Source organism: Pristis pectinata, chromosome 5 (assembly GCF_009764475.1).
Source record: "Pristis pectinata isolate sPriPec2 chromosome 5, sPriPec2.1.pri, whole genome shotgun sequence".
Taxonomy (NCBI): domain Eukaryota; kingdom Metazoa; phylum Chordata; class Chondrichthyes; order Rhinopristiformes; family Pristidae; genus Pristis; species Pristis pectinata.
Window position 1 is genome coordinate 115,636,067 of NC_067409.1, and position 20,862 is coordinate 115,656,928.

At 43.5% G+C, this 20,862-nt stretch overlaps 1 protein-coding gene across 1 annotated transcript in view; it reads right to left on the minus strand.

Annotated features, from left to right (window-relative positions):
• Positions 1–271: 271 nt before the first annotated feature.
• The window catches only part of LOC127570452 (serine/threonine-protein kinase 31-like), a 96,460-nt gene continuing 75,869 nt past the window's right edge, over positions 272–20,862 (minus strand). The window contains exons 16-24 of the mRNA XM_052016053.1: positions 19,498–19,599; positions 18,108–18,188; positions 9,425–9,550; positions 9,089–9,214; positions 8,220–8,306; positions 6,657–6,806; positions 5,322–5,447; positions 3,323–3,391; positions 272–1,441 (exon numbers count right to left, since the gene is read on the minus strand). Coding sequence (XP_051872013.1) covers positions 1,229–1,441; positions 3,323–3,391; positions 5,322–5,447; positions 6,657–6,806; positions 8,220–8,306; positions 9,089–9,214; positions 9,425–9,550; positions 18,108–18,188; positions 19,498–19,599 — 1,080 coding nt within the window. The 3' untranslated portion in view covers positions 272–1,228. The remainder of the gene's footprint in view (positions 1,442–3,322; positions 3,392–5,321; positions 5,448–6,656; positions 6,807–8,219; positions 8,307–9,088; positions 9,215–9,424; positions 9,551–18,107; positions 18,189–19,497; positions 19,600–20,862) is intronic.

Below are 20,862 nucleotides of genomic sequence, written 5' to 3' on the forward strand. Positions count from 1 at the left end.
CCCACATCCCTTGAATGAATATATAAAAAATAATTTCCAAACGAAAGAGAGGTGAGCACCGATGAGTCAGTCACCTCCTCGTACCATTGCTATGATCCACATGTACATAAAATGTTTAGATTCAGTTTAGGTTGAGATTATTTGTATCCCTAGCCTGAGATTTTCTATGAAATAATACACGTTGAAAGTCAAAATCATTCACAAACACACATCGTCAGTCCTCCACTTATCTCTCAGTGATGGTCTGGCATCCTTCCCCACATGCAATCTTTCATTCTCAGAACGTCTTCAGTGATTAGACTCAGCTACTGTCCTACCATACCTCTGCTTGGCAACAACTGTTCCTGCCTTCAGTCAAGAACCCTTCACAACCTGAACCAAATGTTAAACACCGCAGGTTTTCAGTAACTTCATATGAACACTTGTTCTACCACTAATAGTAACAGACTATGCATAAATCAGGTTTAGTGGCTATTTTATTGAGCTCGTAACAGCAGTGAGAACATTTTAATTCTTTATTAAGTGCATTGCTAAAGCAGAGAAACTGCTTGAACAGACAAACCTTCACTAAACTGGAATGTATAATTTTTCTTCTAAAACAATCTCATGTAGTTCTCTTTCTTCTTCCTCAACTTTTATCAGTTGGTTTTGTTCTATATTAAGATCTTCAATGGTAGTAGAACACACATTTCAAACATTCTCCCTTGGTCAGCCAGAATACTTGAAGGTGATGCACCTTTCTCTACAGAAGCCACACATTAAACCAAGTCCCTCATTAAAGGTATAGCCCTGGCAGAAACTACTTCAGCAACTTGCCCGAGTGCAGGTCATCAAAGAGCACTTTCCATCTAGTCAATGAAAAGATCACATCACAAACAGTCCAACTAGTATCTGGCTTTCCTTTCTAGTTGTTTATTACAAATGAAGAACTGCCTACTGAACACTGAGCAGATATTGGGCTAGTTATTTTTCAGTATTTTTTGCAAAACAATTTATTTTTCTCAAATTAAACAGCAATCCAAGGCTGAAAAAACAAGAAACAAAGAACTTCACTGCTGTTATTCATGAGAAACATTTCCCCAGAAGTTATATTAGCATCAAAAGCATCTTCTTAGGTTCTACATAAACTTTTACAAAGCCGAAGAAGTCACCAGAAACACTTGATGAAACAAAACTTCATTGATAGAATTAATGAAAATGCAACTGTAAAACAAATTTGGGGAAGGTTTTATGTTGCCATTTCACCAGGCAATTCTGAATTGGTTTCATCTACAAAGATGCTGGTCACATTGTTTGCATCCAAAGTCGAAGGACTGAGTTCCTGAATGGTGTCAGTTTTAATTGCCAGAAAATAATCATCCTTTATCAACTGGTCAGCTCTCAATCTGTCAACAGGGTTGGAACAAGTCAACCGCAACACCAAGCTCTGCAGGTTAGGGTCCTTCAAAGGGAAAGGAAATACATCTTTTCAGCGCAGTGAAAGGAAATGATTCTGCCACAAGTATTCTCAAGTCACTAGGTTTCAGTATTTCCTGGCAAGTTTTTCCACAGAAAATAATTTAGGCATTAGTTATTGCTTTTAATTTGATTACATGTTTATAATCAAAAGTATGTTAGTTTTCATTCAGGACAACTGAGTCAATAGAAGTCTATTCCAGGTCTTAGAGTCACACAGAGACACAGCATGCAGGCCCTTCAGCTCACGGAGTCCATGCTCAGTTCCAAACACCCACTTTTACACAAATCCCACCATAACCCTTTTCATTCTCTCCACGTCCTCATTAGGGGGGCTTGAGTTACAAGGAGACACTGGATAGGCTGGGACTGTTTCCCCTGCAGCAAAACTGGACGTTTCACATAATGTCCCAACTCCTATAGTCAGTGCCCTGACTGAAGGCCAGCGTACTGAACATCTTTTTCACCACCCTGTCTACCTGTGACACCGCTTTCAACGAACTCTGCACTTGTACTCCTCGGCCCTTCTGTCCTATTACACTCCCTCGTGCCCTACTGTTCATTGTAAATGTCGATTCTTGATCACATGAGCAACTCCAGGATAAGTGTTAGACCTAAAGGGATGTCACCAGGGTCTGCCCAACAGGAAGCCCCCCACTCTGTAGTTAGAGGGTTGGGAATGTTGACGGAGAAGCACGGGGCATTTTTCAGGACCAACGTGGTTGGCATCATTTATCCGTGAAACTCTCCTCAGAGCTGTGCTGAATGGTGACACACAGATCTATTGGTGCTCACAAAAGCGTCAAGAGCAAAAAATTAAAAATGGTTTGTAAAGAGGCTCAGTTGAAAAAGAAAACAGAGGGCCCAGATGTGGGCCAATTATCTGCACCCAGCTGAGTCCTTTAAAACTCTCCTGACCCCAAAGGCCTGCCTGTGAACCTCCCTCCCACCAGGGTGCCAAAGCAAGCTCTGAATGTAGCTTCTACCATACCCAATTCCATACAACTTCCAGCAGCCACTCAAAGCCCAACCGTAGAACAGAGAGAGGTCAAGGCTGAACGACATTCAGCAGGAGGCAAGTTCTCATGTACAGTCGACACCCAAAAACCAGCTGTTCCAGATGTCACAATCCATCCTGGAAATGTACGGTGAGATCCTGCAACTTTCCCGAAGATACACTAACATACAGTATTCCACATACGGAAAGTGTATTTGCACGGTGAATCCATTCCAAAGTCACAAGTTTACAAACTTTGCTTTGAAAATAATTACAGAGAAAAACGTCTGATTTTGGAAGAGAGAATTGTGGAACAGGCCCTCTGTGACCATGACAACCACCACCCATTTACACTAGTCCCACGCTAATTCAATTTTCCTTCACACAGTCTCATAATTTCCTCCTAACCCCCCGCCCCCAGTACTCACCTACACAATAGGGTAATTTACATTGATCAATTAACCTATCAAGCTGCACGTCTTTGGGATGTGGGAGGACACTGGAAGCCCCCCCCCCCCCCCCCCCCGCACTGGGCAAACCCAGCTGGTCACGGGGGAGGATGCAAAACCCTACACAGACCGCAGCCAAAGTCAGGATCAGATCTGGATCCATGAACCACTGAGGCAGCAGCACTAACTGCACTCTTGTGCTGAGGCAAATGTGCCCATTACCTCAGCTTCTGATCCTGATATGTTGCAGGGAGACTGGAAGCAACAGTCTGCAATCTGAATCATATAACAAATGTGGCTTCACAGAACTAAAGTCATCTTTAGTAGAAAAGCACTAATGAGGCATGATTAATCTCTTGAAAGGTGCAAATGTTAAAATATTATGAATTTAAACAGTGATGTTAGCCATTAATTCACTTACCATACTTAGCTCACTTAAGTCTACAGTACCATCAGGATTTACTGTGAAATCATTCCTAGGGAAATTCAACTGCAAAAGAATGAAACAGAATTATGGTTGCAAAGTTATGCATTTTATGTCCCATTAATTAGGAACAATCTACTTAACACCTCAAGACTTTCCAACCATTCAAAGGGAATAGGCAAGGTCCTAAATGAATACTTTTCATCAGTGTTCACAAAGGAGCTGGATTTTGCAGTTGGAGAGTTGAGTGAAGGGGTAGAAGAAGGGATAGTAAAGGTCTCCATAAAGAAAGAGGAGATACTCGGTGCCTTGGTAGGCTTGGAAGGGCATAAATCATCAAGACTGGATGGGAGGCAAAGGAAGAGATTGTTCAGCTCGGACTGAGATTTTTAAACCTTGGCTGGACACAGGTGAGGCAGCAGAGGACTGGAGGACAGCCAATGTGATCCTCCTTTTCAAGAAAGGCTGCAGGGTAAAGCCAGGTAACTATAGACTGGTGAGCCCGACATCAGTGCAGGGAAGATACTGGAAAAAGTTCTGAGGGAGAGGATAAACGATCACTTGTAAAGGCAGGGACTTATCAGACAGTCAACAAGGCTTTGGCAGGGGTAGATCCCTGTCTGACCAATTTGATTGAATTCTTATAAGAGGCAAGGAAGCGCTTTGATGAGGACAGGACAGTAGATGCGACTTGCATGGACTTTATTAAAGCCTTTGACAAGATCCCACACAGGAGAGTGGTCCAAAAGGTTAGGGCCCTTGGGATCCAGGGCAAGTTGGTAAACTGGATCCAAAATTGGCTTGGCAATAAGGACAGAGGGTGATGGGAGAGGGCTGTTATTGTGACTGGATGCCTGTGACTGGTGGTGTCCCACAGGGATCGGTGCTGGGATCCTTGTTAATTGTAATCCACATGAATCACTTGAATGTAAGAGGCAAGATCAGTAAATTTGCAGATGACACGAGGATTGGTAAGGTTGTTCATAGTGTGGAGGGTAGTTCTAGGCTGCATAGAGATGTCGATGTGTTGGAGAAATGGGCTGAGAAATGACAGATGGAGTTTAATCCAGACAAATGTGAGGTGAAGCATTTTGGGAGCACTAATAAGGCTGGGACTAACACCACAGAATGTAATTTGTTAGGGAGTATTGATGCATAGAGGGACCTCAGAGTACAAGTCCATAGGTACTTGAAGGTGGCAACGCAGGTAGACAACATGGTTAAGAAGGTGTGTGGGATTCTGACCCTCAGTAGTCAGGGCACTGACCTCAGAGGTAGGGAGGTTATGTTCCAACTTTATAAAACATTGGTCAGACCTCAGCTGGAGTACTGTGTACAGTTCTGGTCTCCACACTACAGGAAGGATGTGACGGTGCTGGAGAGAGTGCAGAGGAGATTCACCAGGATGTTGCCTGTGGTGGAGCAGTTCAGTTCAGAGAGAATGGTGAGGCTGGGTCTGTCCTCCCTGGAGCAGGGGTTAAGGGGGCAGGGGTGTGATTGTAGTGTATATAATTTTGAGGAGTATAAATGGGGTAGACTGCAGGAAACTTTTCCCCATATCAGAGCTCGATAAAACGAGAGGACGTAGGGTTAGGGTAAGGGGAGACAGTCAGAGGGGATACGAGGGGGACCTTCTTCATCCAGATAGTTGAAAGTACCTGGAATGCACTGCCTGCGAGTGCTTGAATCTGGGTCACTGACAGCATTTAAGAAGTGTCTAGATGAGCACTTAAATTGCTTGGCCATAGAAGGCCATAGACCAAGTACTGGGCGATAGGATTAATATGGAAGGATGTCTACTGGTCAGTGTGGACAAGTTGGGTCGAGTGGTGATTTAATGATACTCCAGGCATGGTCTACCTTGGGCTTCAGACAACTACAGAATAATTTCTAACTCCAAGTATCTTAGTTGCATTTATAAACATTTACTTTATTTGCCTTCACTCAGGTTCATCAGGCATGATGCTGAATATATTAGCTATAAATTAGAATTTACCCACAGAAGCTGGTTTCCATAAGCAAACATGTCAGACGGCGGGCCAGCAGATTGGCCACTTCTGACCTCCGGGGCTACAAGATCCAGTTTATCAGCCACCATCCAGCTGACAAAATTACGTTGATCCTGCAGATACAGAAACTGTGGTTACAATCATGGATTATGTTTCTAACTCTGCAAAAATGTATTTCTTTAAGTTTAAATTATTCACAATCCACAGTAATATAATAACTAATATGCTTTTTTTAAACATAATTTAGTTCAATTTTAACAGTTTGTAAATACATCTGAAAGCCAAAGATATTCCACAAAGTGCTGGTTCATATCAAGTGATATTTGGTTCCTTGTTGTGGTAAAAACCCCTATTTCTGACCAAATTATTTTCTATTTTCAACAATAGGTTGTTTCGTTGATGATTTAAGTTTCATTGATAAGGAGCCATTATGTCACTATAGATTGAAAATCATAAAAACTTAACACAACAAAGATATAAATCTTTTGCAACAAGAAAATTATCAATACCATCTCAGAACACAGTAAATCTCCAAAATACAAAATGTTAATGATAACCTACAAAAATGGAAAATTTAGTTTTGTAGTATCACTGGACAATATGTAACTCTAGAGCAACACACAAAACACTGGAGGACTCAGTGGGTCAGGCAGCATTTGTGGAGGGAAATGGACAGTCAATGTTTTGGGTCGAGACCCTTTGACTATATGCTTTCACAGCACAAAATTGGCAGATTACTTCAACTGGTTTAGTTTACCCCTTTTTGCCAAATCAAAATTCTGTTTACAGTTAAAAGTTGTGATTTCTGTTTTACCAACAATGGAACCTGAGTCAATTTGGTCAAACATCTGGCAACCATCTGGATACCACGAAACACTCCAAAGTGAATGAAAACATGCAAGGCAAGAGATGAGACATCAGGAGAGGTGAGCAAACACCTTTACTCCAGTACCACAGCTCTAGGTGTTCCTACAAGATGCACTGCTACAAACCACCTGACTTCTCTTGTCAGCACATCCTAATCACGCGTCCTTTACCACCAAGGAGAAGCGTAACAGTTGCATGGCAGCACCACCACCTCAGAGTCACACTGCATCGATAACTTAATATATTACAGTTTGCTGGTAGAATGCGGGCACCCCGAGAAGTCCTATGGAAGTACCTCCACCTCATGAACTGCACAGGTTCAAGACCACCTTCAAATTTCATAGCAATTAGGGACAGGTAATAAATGCTGGCCTTACCAGTGACATTCACAATCAGTTAAAATTCTTCTCAGTAAGTACATAGCTGGAAATCATGTAGTATACCCAGCTACTCACAGCAGTCTTGGTAAAATCAAAGTCTCCAACGATTCCACGTTGACGGTCAACAACAAACACATTGTGAGGGTGTAGAGCACCATGAACAATGTTTGAGTTATGAAGTGTCTGTAGACCTGCTGCAACACCTTGCATGACTCTAATTACCTCCTTTAAACAGAAATAACAATGGAGGACAAGGATTAGAACAGAGACATATACACAAATTACTGGGTGCAGTACTCTAAATTCACATATGAGATTTCAGATTGCGCTCAATCTTAAACAGATAATTACTGACGATCCGCCCATACTTTTCTGATGCATGCTGCGAGAATCCAAGGTTTATTCACGGGGAGATTAAACTCACAAAGCTGTTCCCACAATATAAACACATACTCACGTCTATGATAAACGGAATTGGAGACTCTGATACCCTACCATATGCCATTTAAAACCAAGTTACATTATACTGAGCTTTCCAAATTATTTTTGTTTTGCGTGACCTGCATTAAGCACCTCAAGTTAACAGTAGCAATGGCTTTGGACTGTTTGGAAGCAACATTTGCATTATTTGAACAGCACTGAATCACCACACATTAAGCAGTAGATGTGCCTAGGTAGATAACATTCCCAATATATCCATTTCATCCAATTCCCACAATCAAAGTGTCAAATACTAGAGGGTTATAGCTTTAGGGTAAGAGGGAGAAAGTTTAAGGGAAATTTATGTGGCAAGTGTTTTGTTACCCTGCCGGGGGAAACGGTGGAACCAGATATGATTTGACAGATGAACAGGCAGAGAATTGAGGGATAGAGACCATGTGCAGGCAGATGTGCACTTTAAATTGGCATCATGGTCGGCACAAGCATAGTGGGCCAAAGGGCCTTTCCTGTGCTGTACCATTCTATGTTCTAAATCATGCTTTCAGTGTATCCCTCAATCTTTGGATTTAGGATACCCTGCAGTCATTCTCACGGCACTCCTTGCAGGTGTGTGACCTCATCCTCGGGAAGTCAACGTCAGAGCTGTACTTTCTCCTGATCTGGTTCAGGCCAGATGTCCCTGGTGTAGCTTAGGAAAACCTCAGTCATGTGACCCACTGTGTACCATCGCTAAAACTTCCTTGTCTGCCAAAGTGTGAGTTCATGCTGTTTCTAAAATGGACAGGACCCGAATTAAAAAGGTTCTGTTTTTCTTGCATCCTTCATAGATAAACACAAGACCTTCCCCTGCAGGCTGCAGTCTCTGGAGAGGACTGATAGCTGAAATATCTGTTAGTTAAATCGTCACTGAAGCTCTTAGTTGAGAAGCAACTGCACACATTGCAGTGGTATCATGAATGGTTCTGTGGACATCTTCCAGTTATATCCAAGAAACTGAGAAAACTGGAGAGAACCAAATACAAATCTCAAAATGCCGTTCCACAATACAAGGCACTATGGTGTAAAAATGTAAATTAATCTTATTTTTAAATTACTGGTGTTTGAAATTCCCCTTCTAATTACTTTTTAAACAAAGTCGCTAGCCCATTTTTTTCACTTAAGCTTTGAAGACCAGATCAATCAATACATGAAACTCACCATTGAGTTTAGGGGGTTGGTGTCCTGCACAGTTTTCAAACAACATCCTGGATAAAATGGTACCATGACATATGCCACTGGCTCAGACTGAAGGAAAAATACAGTACAGAAAAATAATATCCTCAATGAAAATCTTTGTTCAGATTAAGCAATAACTTATTCACACTAACTAATTCAACCCCCCCGCCAGGCACTGAGTGAACAGGATGCTTTGCAAATTCATAACCCTCTTCAATCCCAGGCTTGCCTTCAGAGCCCACATCATCTCCGTAACAAAGACTTCCATCTCTGCAATGTGACCCTGGGCATCCAGCTGCTGCTGAAGTCCTCACCCAGGCTTTCCTGATCCACATCAAATCCTCTACACGTTCTACAGTTCAGTTACTATAAATTACGGTTGGTTGTATTCTTCCCATAGGATTTAAATCTTGCTCAACCAACATTCCTACCCTTCTGACCTACACTGGCTCCCAGATAGTTACTCTAAAATTCTCAGCCTTGTGTTTAAATCCTCCCTCCTCAAGCCTTCTTTAAGCATACAAATTATCCAGACTTGCTCTCACAAGGCTCTAGTCCACTCATTCCTTCCATGATCCCACTATTGACAGATTTGTTCAGTCACCTTCGATCGCATTCAGATCCTCTTCATCTCTCTCACTCTCGGCTGTAACATAAACCCATCTCTTCAACAAGTTTTTGGTTTCCAGCCTTAACATTTCATTGCTCCGACTCAGTTTTTGACTCATTACATCCAACGCTGAGCACCAGGAAGCCTTTATCCCCCCACCTTGAAGGCACTACACAAATGCAAGTTACTGTTCCTGTTTTTAAAGTTTCTCATTTATCACATTTATTCTGTTTTCACCAACCTTGCAAGCAAACAGGTACAAAATTGGTAGAAGTCCAGAGTTTTCCTTCAACACAGACCAAGCTCGATGATATTCAGCTGCCCTCTCTATCATGTTGGCTTCTGTGGCAAAATCCACAGAATATCCCTGCCAAAAAACTTATCACATTAATCTGTAAACATGCAACAAAAACTCTCAAGTGCAGTTTGCAGCAATCGAAGAACAGGAATGAACTTGACACCAACCTGAATTCAAAGTCACATAATGGAGATGGGAAAGAGTAATAACGGGCATTTTGTGGGAAGGTTTAAAGTTACAAGAAATATACACGAGCTTCCTTCACCAAACACTACCTACCTTTAAGAGAATTCTCTTGGATTTAACTTGGGAGCAAACTAATGGTCGCTTGCTGCTCAGTTCTCTCATGGGCTCGGGGTCAAACAAATCACGCTCTAGGCTCTCATTGAGAAGTCCAGCTGATTGCTGGGAAAAAAATTAAGGATTTGGGTTAGGATTTAAAAGTATATAAAATTAACAGGGAATGTCAACCACTCTGTGAAATAGATAAAAGGGTGCAAGTTTTCTGTAAAAGCACAGCATTTTTGTGTGGTAGGCAAATGAATGTGGCTTAAATCCTGATCCAACTTTCTGCCCAAGCGGTACTGACTGCAATGTGTATGCAAGATGTGCAGTGATGGCAAACAGCTTGCAACACCTTATATAGAATATAGAACACTACAGCACAGTACAGGCCCTTTGGCCCACAATGTTGTGCCGACATTTTATCCTGCTCTAAGATCTATCTAACCCTTCCCTCCCACATAGCCCCTTGTACAAAACTGTTCTGGAGGTTCATGGCTCACATACAGATCAGAAAACTCACAACAAAGCAAGTCTCAACTGGGGAGGACGACTGTTTCGGCATTCGTTCAAGGCTGACAAGCTGCCATGGAGTTTCAGGTGTCTGCTGGCTTGCAAGTAGGCCCAAGGTGACTTAGAGAAATTGGGCGAGTGTGCAAATGTAGGGTAGAAACAGTTTAATGTCGATAAATGCTAGGTTATCCACAATGCCTCCAAAAACAAGACAACAGAGTATTATCTTAATGGTGATACAGTGGGGGGAAGGAAGGTGCAGAGACCTGTGTGTCCTTGCACAACTATAGCTGAATGCAAGTAGGAAGGAATTTAGTATGAAGCTTTTCATTGCAAGGACCAAGGATGTACAGGACCTTAGTGAGATCCCACACGGAGCTCTGCGTGCAGTTTTGGTCTCCTCATCTGAGCAAAGATGTTCTCACCAGGCATGGACTGCAACAAACATTTACCAGCCTGGTTCCTCGGGTGGCAGAACTGGTGTGTGAGGAGGGATTGGGTCAGTTAGATCTGTACACACTAGAGTTTAAAAGCATGAAAGGGGATCTGAGGGAAACAAATAACATTCTAACCGAACTCGACAGACCCGGTACATGGAGGATGCTCCCAGTGACTGGGGAGTAAAGAACAGCCAGGAGACAGGGAACATCCTGCTCAACATTACCTTCCTTAGTGCCCTCACTAACTACTCTCACTTCATAGCTTTGGGGTTCCTTCATTCAGGTTCTCTCTATTATTATTCCTTAGAATGTAGGAGACAGAGGTGATCTTATAGAGGTGTATAAAATCATGAGGGGCACGGAGAGGGTGAGTGCATTCAGTCTCCCTCCCTCCCCCGAGTTGGGGAATCAAGAACTAGAGGGCATAGGTTTAAGGTGAGAGGGCAAAGGTTTAATAAGAACCTGAGGGGCAACTTTTTTTTAAATATATATACAGACACACACAGGGTGGTATCCATGTGGAACGAGCTGCCAAAGGAAGTGGTTGAGGCAGGTACAATAACAACATTTAAAAGACAGTTGGGCACGTACATGGATTGGAAAGGTTTAGAAGGTTATGGGCCAAACACTGGTAAATGGGACTAGTTTGGATGAGGCATCTTGATCAGCATGGACCAGTTGTTTCCATGCTGTATGACTCTGTGACTCTATAACTGCCCCCATCAACCCAATGACTGAATGACCTCACTTACAACTTCACCACACAGTGGCCCCAGCCTCACTCCATCAGAAATATTTCTATTGTCCTGTCCGTCTCTCCCCCACCCTCTAGAACTTAAAACCAACTTGTTTCATCTCTTTCCCAGTCCTGACAGAGTCTTCAGCCCAAAACGTTAACTGTTTCTTTCCTTAGTGTTTGTCTAACCAACTGAGAGTTTCCAGCATTTTCTGTTCTTATTTCACTCATTCCCCTGTTCCCACCTTCTCCCAATACCCCTTGATCCACTTCAAATTAAGAAATATATAAATGTATTTAATGACTTGGCATCCACCACCTTCTGTTGTGGAGAATTCTGAAGGTTCACCACACTTTGAGTGAAAAAGTTCTCAGTTCTAAATGGCATCCCCCTTATCCCAAGGCCTGTGATCCCTGTTCCTGGACTCTGGGAACATCCCTCCCATATCCGGTTTGTCTGGTCCTTTCAGAATTTAATGTCCCTTCTCATTCTTCTATACTCCGGTCAATGAGGGCCTCAGAGATCCTGTCTTCCTCGTACATCATCCCTGCCATCCCAGGACAAGACATGTTCCAGAAACACATCATCGCCAATCATTTCCACACAACTGCAGAGATGGGAGTCAGGAATACAAAGGCTGCACGGCGGGTCAGTGAGAAATTCAATCGTACCAAGGCATCAGGCTTTACATGTGGCCTGTCCTTTGGGCTTTGCCAGCGTAAAGGATCCAAAGGAAATCAGTTAAATCCAGGTACATTGCATAGGAGAGAGATGGAGAGAAGCAGAAGGATTTAGAAGCTGACAGCAGGTTGAGGGATGGGTGTTGGTGAAGCCCGGGTGTTGGTGAAGCCCAGCTGTTGGTTGCCCTCCTCCCCCTCCCCAGTCCTCCTCCTCCCCAGCAGACCACACAGGTGCAGTGAAAGCCTGCTTTTGCAGGAACATCCTGTGGCCAGTGCAGACCACTCCAAGTCAAATAAAAATCCTGGAAGTGACATCTAGAAGTGTGGTGAAACCTGTCAGGACGTCACAGCATGTGTAGCAGGGAGGACCCTGGAACAAACCTTGCAGAGTTCACGACTCCATATTGTTTCATTTTTCATAAGACTTGGATCAGGAAGTACACAAAACATTACGTCATGCAATCTAATTTGCATTGTTGCAAGAGGGTTTAAACTAGTTTGGCAGGGGGATGGGAACCTGAATGATAGGTCAGAGCTTGGTGCATTCAGTGTACAAGTAGATGCAGAGTGCAGAAAGATTGTGAGGAAGGAGAGGCAGCTGAAAGGGCAAAATTGCAGTCAGTTGGATGGGCTGAAGTGTGTCTACTTTAATGCGAGAAGTATCAGGAACAAGGCTGATGAACTTAGAGCATGGGTCAGTACGTGGAACTATGACGTGGTGGCCATTACAGAGACTTGGCTGTCGCAAGGGCAGGAATGGCTGCTGGATGTTCTGTGGTTTAGGTGTTTCAAAAAGGACAGGATGGGAGTTAAGAGAGGTGGGGGAGTGGTTTTGCTGATCAGGGACAGTGTCACAGCTGTAGAAAGGGAGGATGTCCTGGACGAATCGTCCACTGAGTCAATGTGGGTGGAAGTCAGAAACTTAGGAGTATTCTACAGACCCCCCCAATAGCAGCAGACACTGAGGAGCAGATCGGGAGGCAGATTTTGGAAAGGTGTAAAAATAACAGGGTTGTTGTCATGGGTGATTTCAACTTCCCTAATATTGATTGGCACCTCCTTAGTGTAAAGGGGATAGATGGGACGGAATTTGTTCGGTGTGCCCAGGAAGGATTCCTGACACAATATGTGGACAGGCCGACCAGAGGAGAGGCCGTACTGGACCTGGTACTAGGCAATGAGCCTGATCAGGATTCAGATCTCTCGGTGGGAGAGCATTTTGGAGTCAGTGACCATAACTCCTTGACCTTTACCATAGCCTTGGAGAGGGATAGGAGCAGACGATATGGGAAAGTATTTAATTGGGGGAGGGGGAATTATGATGCTATTAGGCAGGAACTTGGGAGCGTAAATTGGAAACAGATGTTCTTGGGGAAGTGCACAGCGGAAATGTGGAGGTTGTTTAAGGAATACTTGCATGGGGCTCTGGATAGGTTTGTCCCATTGAGGCAGGGTAAGGATGGTAGAGTGAAGGAACCGTGGTTGACAAGAGATGTAGAATATCTTGCCAAGAGGAAGAAAGAAGCTTACCTGAGGTTTAGAAAGCATGGATCAGACAGGGCTCTGGAGAGTTACAAGGTAGCCAGGAGGGAGCTTAAGAATGGACTTAAGAGAGCTAGAAGGGGGCATGAGAAGGCCTTGGTGAGCAGGATTAAGGAAAACCCCAAGGTGTTCTACACGTATGTGAAGAATAAGAGGATGACGAGAGTGAGGGTAGGACCGATCAGGGATAAAAGAGGAAACGTGCCTGGAGTCGGAAGAGGTAGGGGAGGTCCTTAATGAATGCTTTGCATCAGTATTCACCAGTGAGAGAGACCTTAACGTTTGTGAGGATGGCGTACGACAGACTGATATGCTGGGGCATGTCAATGTAAGGAAGGAGGATGTGCTGGAACTATTGAAAAACATTAGGATAGATAAGTCACCGGGGCCGGACGGGATATATCCAAGGTTATTACGGGAAGCGAGGGAAGAGATTGCTGCACCTTTGGCAATGATCTTTGCGTCCTCACTGGCCACGGGAGTAGTGCCAGATGATTAGAGGGTGACAAATATTCCTTTGTTCAAGAAAGGGAATAGGGATAACACTGGGAATTGCAGACCAGTGAGTCTTACTTCAGTGGTGGGCAAATTACCATAGAACCATACAGCACAAAACAGGCCCTTCGGCCCACCATGTTGTGCCGTCCATCAAACCACCCTCACACTACCTAACCCCTTCCTCCCGCATATCCCCCCATCCCACACTCCTCCATGTGACTATCCAACAAGCTCTTGAACCTGTCCAATGTATCTGCTTCCACCACCACCCCAGGCAGTGCATTCCATGCACCAACCACTCTTTGGGTGAAAAACCTCCCCCTGACATCTCCCCTGAACCTCCCACCCATAACCTTAAAGCCATGCCCTCTCGTCTTGAGCATTGGTGCCCTGGGAAGGAGGTGCTGACTGTCTACTCTCAGTATTTTATATATCTCTATCATGTCTCCTCTCATCCTTCTCCTTTCCAGTGAATAAAGCCCTAGCACCTTAAACCTCTCCTCATATTCAATACTCTCTAATCCAGGCAGCATCCTGGTAAATCTCCTCTGCACCCTCTCCAACGCCTCCACATCCTTCCTATAATGAGACGACCAGAACTGAACACAGTACTCTAAGTGTGGCCTGACTAGAGTTTTGTAAACCTGCATCAGCACCTCGCGGCTCTTAAACTCAATCCCGCAATTTATGAAAGCCAACATCCCATTGGCCTTCTTAACTGCTCTTTCCACCTGTGAGGCAACTTTCAATGAACTGTGAATATGAACCCCCAGATCCCTCTGCTCCTCCACACTGCCAAGTACCTTGCCATTTACCCAGTACTCTTCCCTGGAGTTTGTCCTTCCAAAGTGTACCACCTCACACTTCTCCGGATTGAACTCCATCTGCCACTTGTCAGCCCAGCTCTGCATCCTATCAATATCCCTCTGTAAGCTCCGACAGCCCTCCACACTATCCACAACACCGCCGATCTTAGTGTCGTCCGCAAACTTACTAACCCAGCCCTCCACTCCCTCATCTAAGTCATCTATAAATATCACAAAAAGTAGAGGTCCCAGAACCGATCCCTGCGGGACACCACTAGTCACTGCCTTCCAATCCAAGGGCACTCCTTCCACCACAACCCTCTGCTTTCTACATGCAAGCCAATTCCTAATCCACACAGCCAAGCTTCCTTGGATCCCTTGGCCTCTGACCTTCTGAAGAAGCCTACCATGAGGAACCTTATCAAACGCCTTACTAAAATCCATGTAAACCACATCCACCGCACTGCCCTCATCAATCTTCCTGGTCACCTCCTCAAAGAACTCTATCAGGCTTGCGAGGCAAGATCTTCCCTTCACAAAGCCATGCTGGCTGTCCCTAATCACTCCATGATTCTCTAGGTGTTCATAAATCCTATCCCTTAGAATCCTTTCTAACAGCTTACCCACCACAGATGTGAGACTCACTGGTCGGTAATTCCCTGGCCTATCCCTATTACCTTTTTTGAACAAGGGGACAACATTCGCCACCCTCCAATCCTCTGGCACCATCCCCGTGGACAACGAGGACTCAAAGATCCTTACCAGTGGTTCAACAATCTCCTCCCTCGCCTCTCGAAGCAGCCTGGGGAAAATCCCATCAGGACCCGGAGATTTATCCGTCTTAATATTATTTAACAACTTCAACACATCCTCTCTCTTGATATCTACAACCTCGAGAACATTACTCCTACTAGCACTCCCTTCCACGTCATCAAGACCCCTCTCCCTGGTGAATACCGAAGAGAAGTACTCATTGAGAACTTCTCCCACTTCCGCCGCCTCCAGGCAAATTCTCCCACCTTTGTCCTTAATCGGACCTACCTTTACCCTAGCCATCCTCCTACCCTTCACGTACTTGAAAAAGGCCTTGGGATTTTCCTTAACCCTACTAGCCAACGCCTTTTCATGTCCCCTTCTAGCTCTCCTCAGCCCTTTCTTAAGTTCCTTCCTCGCTACCCTATATTCCTCACGGGCCCTGTCTGAACCTTGCTGCTTATACCTCATGTATGCTACCTTCTTCTCCCTAACAAGTCATTCCAACCTCTCTCGTCACCCACGGTTCCTTCACCCTGCCATTCCTTCTCTGCCTCACCGGGACATATTTATCCCTAACATCCTGCATAAGATCCCTGAACATTGACCACATCCCCATGGTACATTTTCCTTCAAAAAGGACATCCCAATTTACACTCCCAAGTTCTCTCCTTATAGCCTCATAGTTCGCCCTTCCCCAATTAAAAATCCTCTTGTCCTCTCTGCACCTGTCCCTGTCCATGACAATTTTAAAGGTTATGGAGCAATGGTCACTGTCCCCCAAATGCTCACCCACCAATAGATCCTTCACCTGTCCCGGTTCATTTCCTAAAACTAGATCTAACATGGCATTCCCTCTAGTCGGCCTGTCAACATACTGCGTCAGGAATCCCTCCTGGACACATTTAACAAATTCCGTCCCATCTAAACCTTTGGCACTAAGCAGGTTCCAGTCTATATTTGGGAAGTTGAAGTCTCCCATTATAACAACCCTGTTATTTTTGCTTCTCTCCAAACACTGCCTGCCAATCTGCTTCTCTATATCTCTACTGCTACCGGGGAAGATTACTGGAGATTACTGGAGAAGATTCTTATAGAGACAGGATTTATGGGCATTTGGAGAAGCATAGGCTGATCAGGAACAGTCAGCATGGCTTTGTGAGGAGCAGGTCATGCCTCACGGGCCTGATTGAATTCTTTGAGGATGTGACAAAGCACATTGATGAAGGTAAAGCCGTGGATGTGGTGTACATGGATTTTAGCAAGGCATTTGATAAGGTTCCTCATGGAAGGCTCATTCAGAAAGTCAGGAGGCATGGGATCCAGGGAAACTTGGCTGTGTGGATTCAGAATTGGCTCACCCATAGAAGACAGAGGGTGGTGGTAGATGGAATGTATTCCGCCTGGAGGTTGGTGACCAGTGGTGTTCCACAGGGATCTGTTCTGGGACCCCTGCTCTTTGTGATTTTTATAAATGACTTGGATGAAGATGTGGAAAGGTGGGTTAGTAAGTTTGCTGATGTCACGAAGGTTGGTGGTGTTGCAGATAGTGTAGAAGGTTGGTGTCCACAACAGGACATTGATAGGATGCAGAGCTGGGCTGAGAAGTGGCAGATGGAGTTCAACCCAGAAAAGCATGAAGTAATACACTTTGGAAGATCGAATTTGAAGGCAGAATACAAGGTTAATGGCAGGACTCAGCAGTGTGGAGGAACAGAGGGATCTTGGGGTCCATGTCCATAGATCCCTCAAGGTTGCCACGCAGGTTGATAGGGTTGTTAAGAAGGCGTATGGTGTGTTGGCCTTCATTATTCAGGGTATTGAGCTCAAGAGGTAATGTTGAAGCTCTATGAAACTCTGGTTAGACAACACTTGGAGTATTGCGTTAAGTTCTGGTTGCCTCATTATAGGAAGGATGTGGAAGCTTTAGAGAGAGTGCAGAGGAGATTTACTAGGATGTTGCCTGGATTGGAGAGCATGTCTTAAGAGGATAGGTTGAGTGAGCTAGGGTTTTTCTGTTTGGAGAGGAGGAGGAGGAGAGATGACTTGATAGAGGTGTACAAGATGATGAGGCATATAGATTGAGTGGACAAGTCAGAGACCTTTTTCCCAGGGCGAAAATGAGTGCATGGAACACACTGCCAGCAGAGGTTGTTTGGGTCAGATACATTAGGGACATTTAAGAGACTCTTAGATAGGCACATGAATGATAGAAAAATCAAGGGCTATGTGGGAGGGAAGGGTTAGATAGATATTAGAGCAGGATAAAATGTTGGCTGGGCATCATGGGCTGAAGGGCCTGTACTGTGCTATAAATGTCCTATGTTCTAATTTCTAGGCAATTAGATTTCCAAGTACAAAAGAGTCAGGGTTTATATAATTAATTGAATTTGTGGTTTTCTGGTTTGTTAAGTACTTAATAACTTAAAATATACATCTTGGGAAATATCCTCTTCTACACATATGAAGTTCTATCCATCAGCGAACGATTCAGTTTGCTCACTCTGCCACTTCCAGAAACAGGATTCATCCTGAGTTAGCTACTGGCTGCCAACCACACGGAACCCTAACCCTAAAGCACTGCATCAGGATGATCCAAGCTTACGATAAAATGCCTTGAAGCAATCTTTCTCATCTGAGTTTAAAAAGGCTAAGGAATTGCAAAAATAAAAACAAACATTTTATTGAGTGGACAACCTAGCACTCATTACCATGTATCTCTTGATTGCTGCTTCAGGATGGAGGAGAGCGAGCTCAGGAAACCAATTCTGAACAATATTATCAAGTCTCTCCTGTAAAGGAAAAACACATCCGTTCAACCGTCATGCCTAACAAAACCCATGGAACCTTAGAAACGTTTTCTCTAGTTATTCTAAAGATGCACATACATTTTGCAGTAAATTCCAAAAACAAATTTCTTGGGAATGACTGGATATACAAAATATACATAATTGAGTAAAATTAATACCTTTGAGGGCATTGAGGGCACAATCTCAGGGAACAGATGATTATACAGTGGTCAGTAAATTATAGACAAAGGGTGGCAGATTTTGGTGAAGATGTACAGGAAACCTACAGCTGTTGCAAGACTAGTGACCAAATCCTTGAAAATAATATTGCTAGACTGTTTGCTCTTGCACTAATTGGAAAAAAGTGGGTCACAATTTTATCATCTCCACTCAGAGAGTAAAAATAATTGTTACAAAAAAATACTTTGCATTCATATTGCAAAATGTCCCAAGGTATTTTTACAGGAGCTACATCAAATAAAATTTGATATTAAGCCTAATAATGAGACAACTGCTGCAAGGTGCTGACAGCTAGCCTGCAGTTCTCTATGAAACCACAGCATGGCCACAGTGCACTCCAGACTCTCACACGTCTGCTCTCCCACACCACAACTGGACTCACCACCAATGCCGAGGGCATTCTGTATTGTCCCGAGCCAAGAGCTGGAAACACCTAGTCTGTGCCATGGTCCTTCCCCGTCTCTGGGAGGACCAGTTCTAGCACAGTAACTTTTTCCTTTCTCCAGTATTGCTATCTGACTTGCACTTCAGCATTCCTGTTTCTGTTTTAAAATGAAATGCCCGAAAGCACTAAGAATCAATTATAATCATTCACTGTAGCTCTCTGTAGGATCCAAACTAGTTTCCCAAATACAATGGCTCAATTTTAAAACAAGTAAAACAAGGATATTTCTTCACGTCTAATATTATTGAAAATTCCCACATATCCCTTGAAATTTTTTTCTTAGTGAATTTGAAGTAACCATTAAATAAAATTTGAAAATCTTCCATCTTTGAATGAAATGGCATCGCCATTAGATAATTCATGATTTTTTCTTGAAAATTGGGTACTTAAAATTTGAAAGGATTAGAAACAAAATAGAAAATAGATGAACCATAGCCAGAAAGTGTTGGCACGAGCCAGTATTTGGTGAGACAACCTGACCCTTCCGTTCATCTGTGCTTTGTGTTTCAAATTTTTAGTATTTGCGACTTTATGGCCCATCTGTAAATTTACTATTTTAACATCTGACGCTATTTCTATCTTATTCCATCAAGAAACACTCAATTATTGTGATTTTAGTATCCTTACATATTCTTCTCTTTCACAGCAGATTTCTTCATAGATGTTATCTCTGAGTTTCTGTATTTCTTCCTTTATCTTCTGAATCTTTACATCATCATAATTGCCCAACTACAAGACGAAAATTGTTCATAGACCTTATGCTTCATCTGTGCACAAGTAACTATTAATATGCATTCTGTAATTTATAAATGCATGCAACCTGACATTACATTAACCTTCAGCACAGTATTTTCCCCCACCACTACTAAAGCAGATTTAATTTGTAAAGGGCAAACCTATGTGTTTCAAAATGAAAGAGGAGACTTTGTGGATTATAATCGGAGAGTCAGACCAGCATTGGTAATAGGTTCTTCAGCCCATCGTGCTTAGTCTGACCATGAGGCAGCCATTTATAGTAATCCCACACTAATCCCATTTTGCTCCCCTCATATTCCCACCAGCTCCCCCAGATTCTACCGTTCAACTACACACTAGTGGCAATTTACAGCGCCTATTCAGCCCACTAACCCACGTCTCTGGGACGTGGGAGGAAACCGAAGCACCAGAGGAAACCCATACAGTCACAGGGAGAACATGCAAACTCCACACAGACAACATCAGATGCCAGGATTGAAGCTGGGTGTAAGGCAGCAGATCTACTATCTGCACCACTGTTAGGGGGGAACTGTATTTAATATTTTTAGGGGGCTTATTTCAATCATAAAGCTCAGCCCTTCTAGTCTTGACTTAAACCAAAATTTACACAGACTGATTATCAGCAGGGGGATGTGAAGGCAGTTCACTAAGGCTAAACAATGGTGACTGTCCTAAAAACATTTTAATTATGTCAGTGGACATTGTGCAGCAACACGTTGTTTTATACCAGAGGGGCGATTGCACATTGGAACAAAGGGAAACTCTGGTGCAATGTGGCAGCAGAGTAATGCATGGAGCTGTACTATCACCACAACCCTAAAATTAATCATAGTTCAAAATGGATCTTGGCAAATACCCTGATGAACTTGAAACAGTATTTTCTTTCTCAAATCTATTTTTAAGTATAATTCCCAAGTTCAACTGAAAGCATTTTCTTTCTCTTACAGTGTAGCTGGAGGGTAACAGCCTCAGTCAGCAGCACTGAAGAAAACAGATTACTCAGCCATTATCACCTTCCTGTTGTGTGAAAACTAGCTGCCACATAATGTACAACTGTGACTTCACTTCAAGAGCACTTGATTTGCAGTTAAGTGCTTTGTGTGTCTCAAGGTTGCGAAGGGGGCTATGCAGATTTATGTCTTTTTTTTAAAATGTGCTCAGGTCAATTAAACAAAAATTCCGAACAAAAGCAAAAGATGATGTGAATAGTCAACAGATCAGTGAGTATCAATGCAA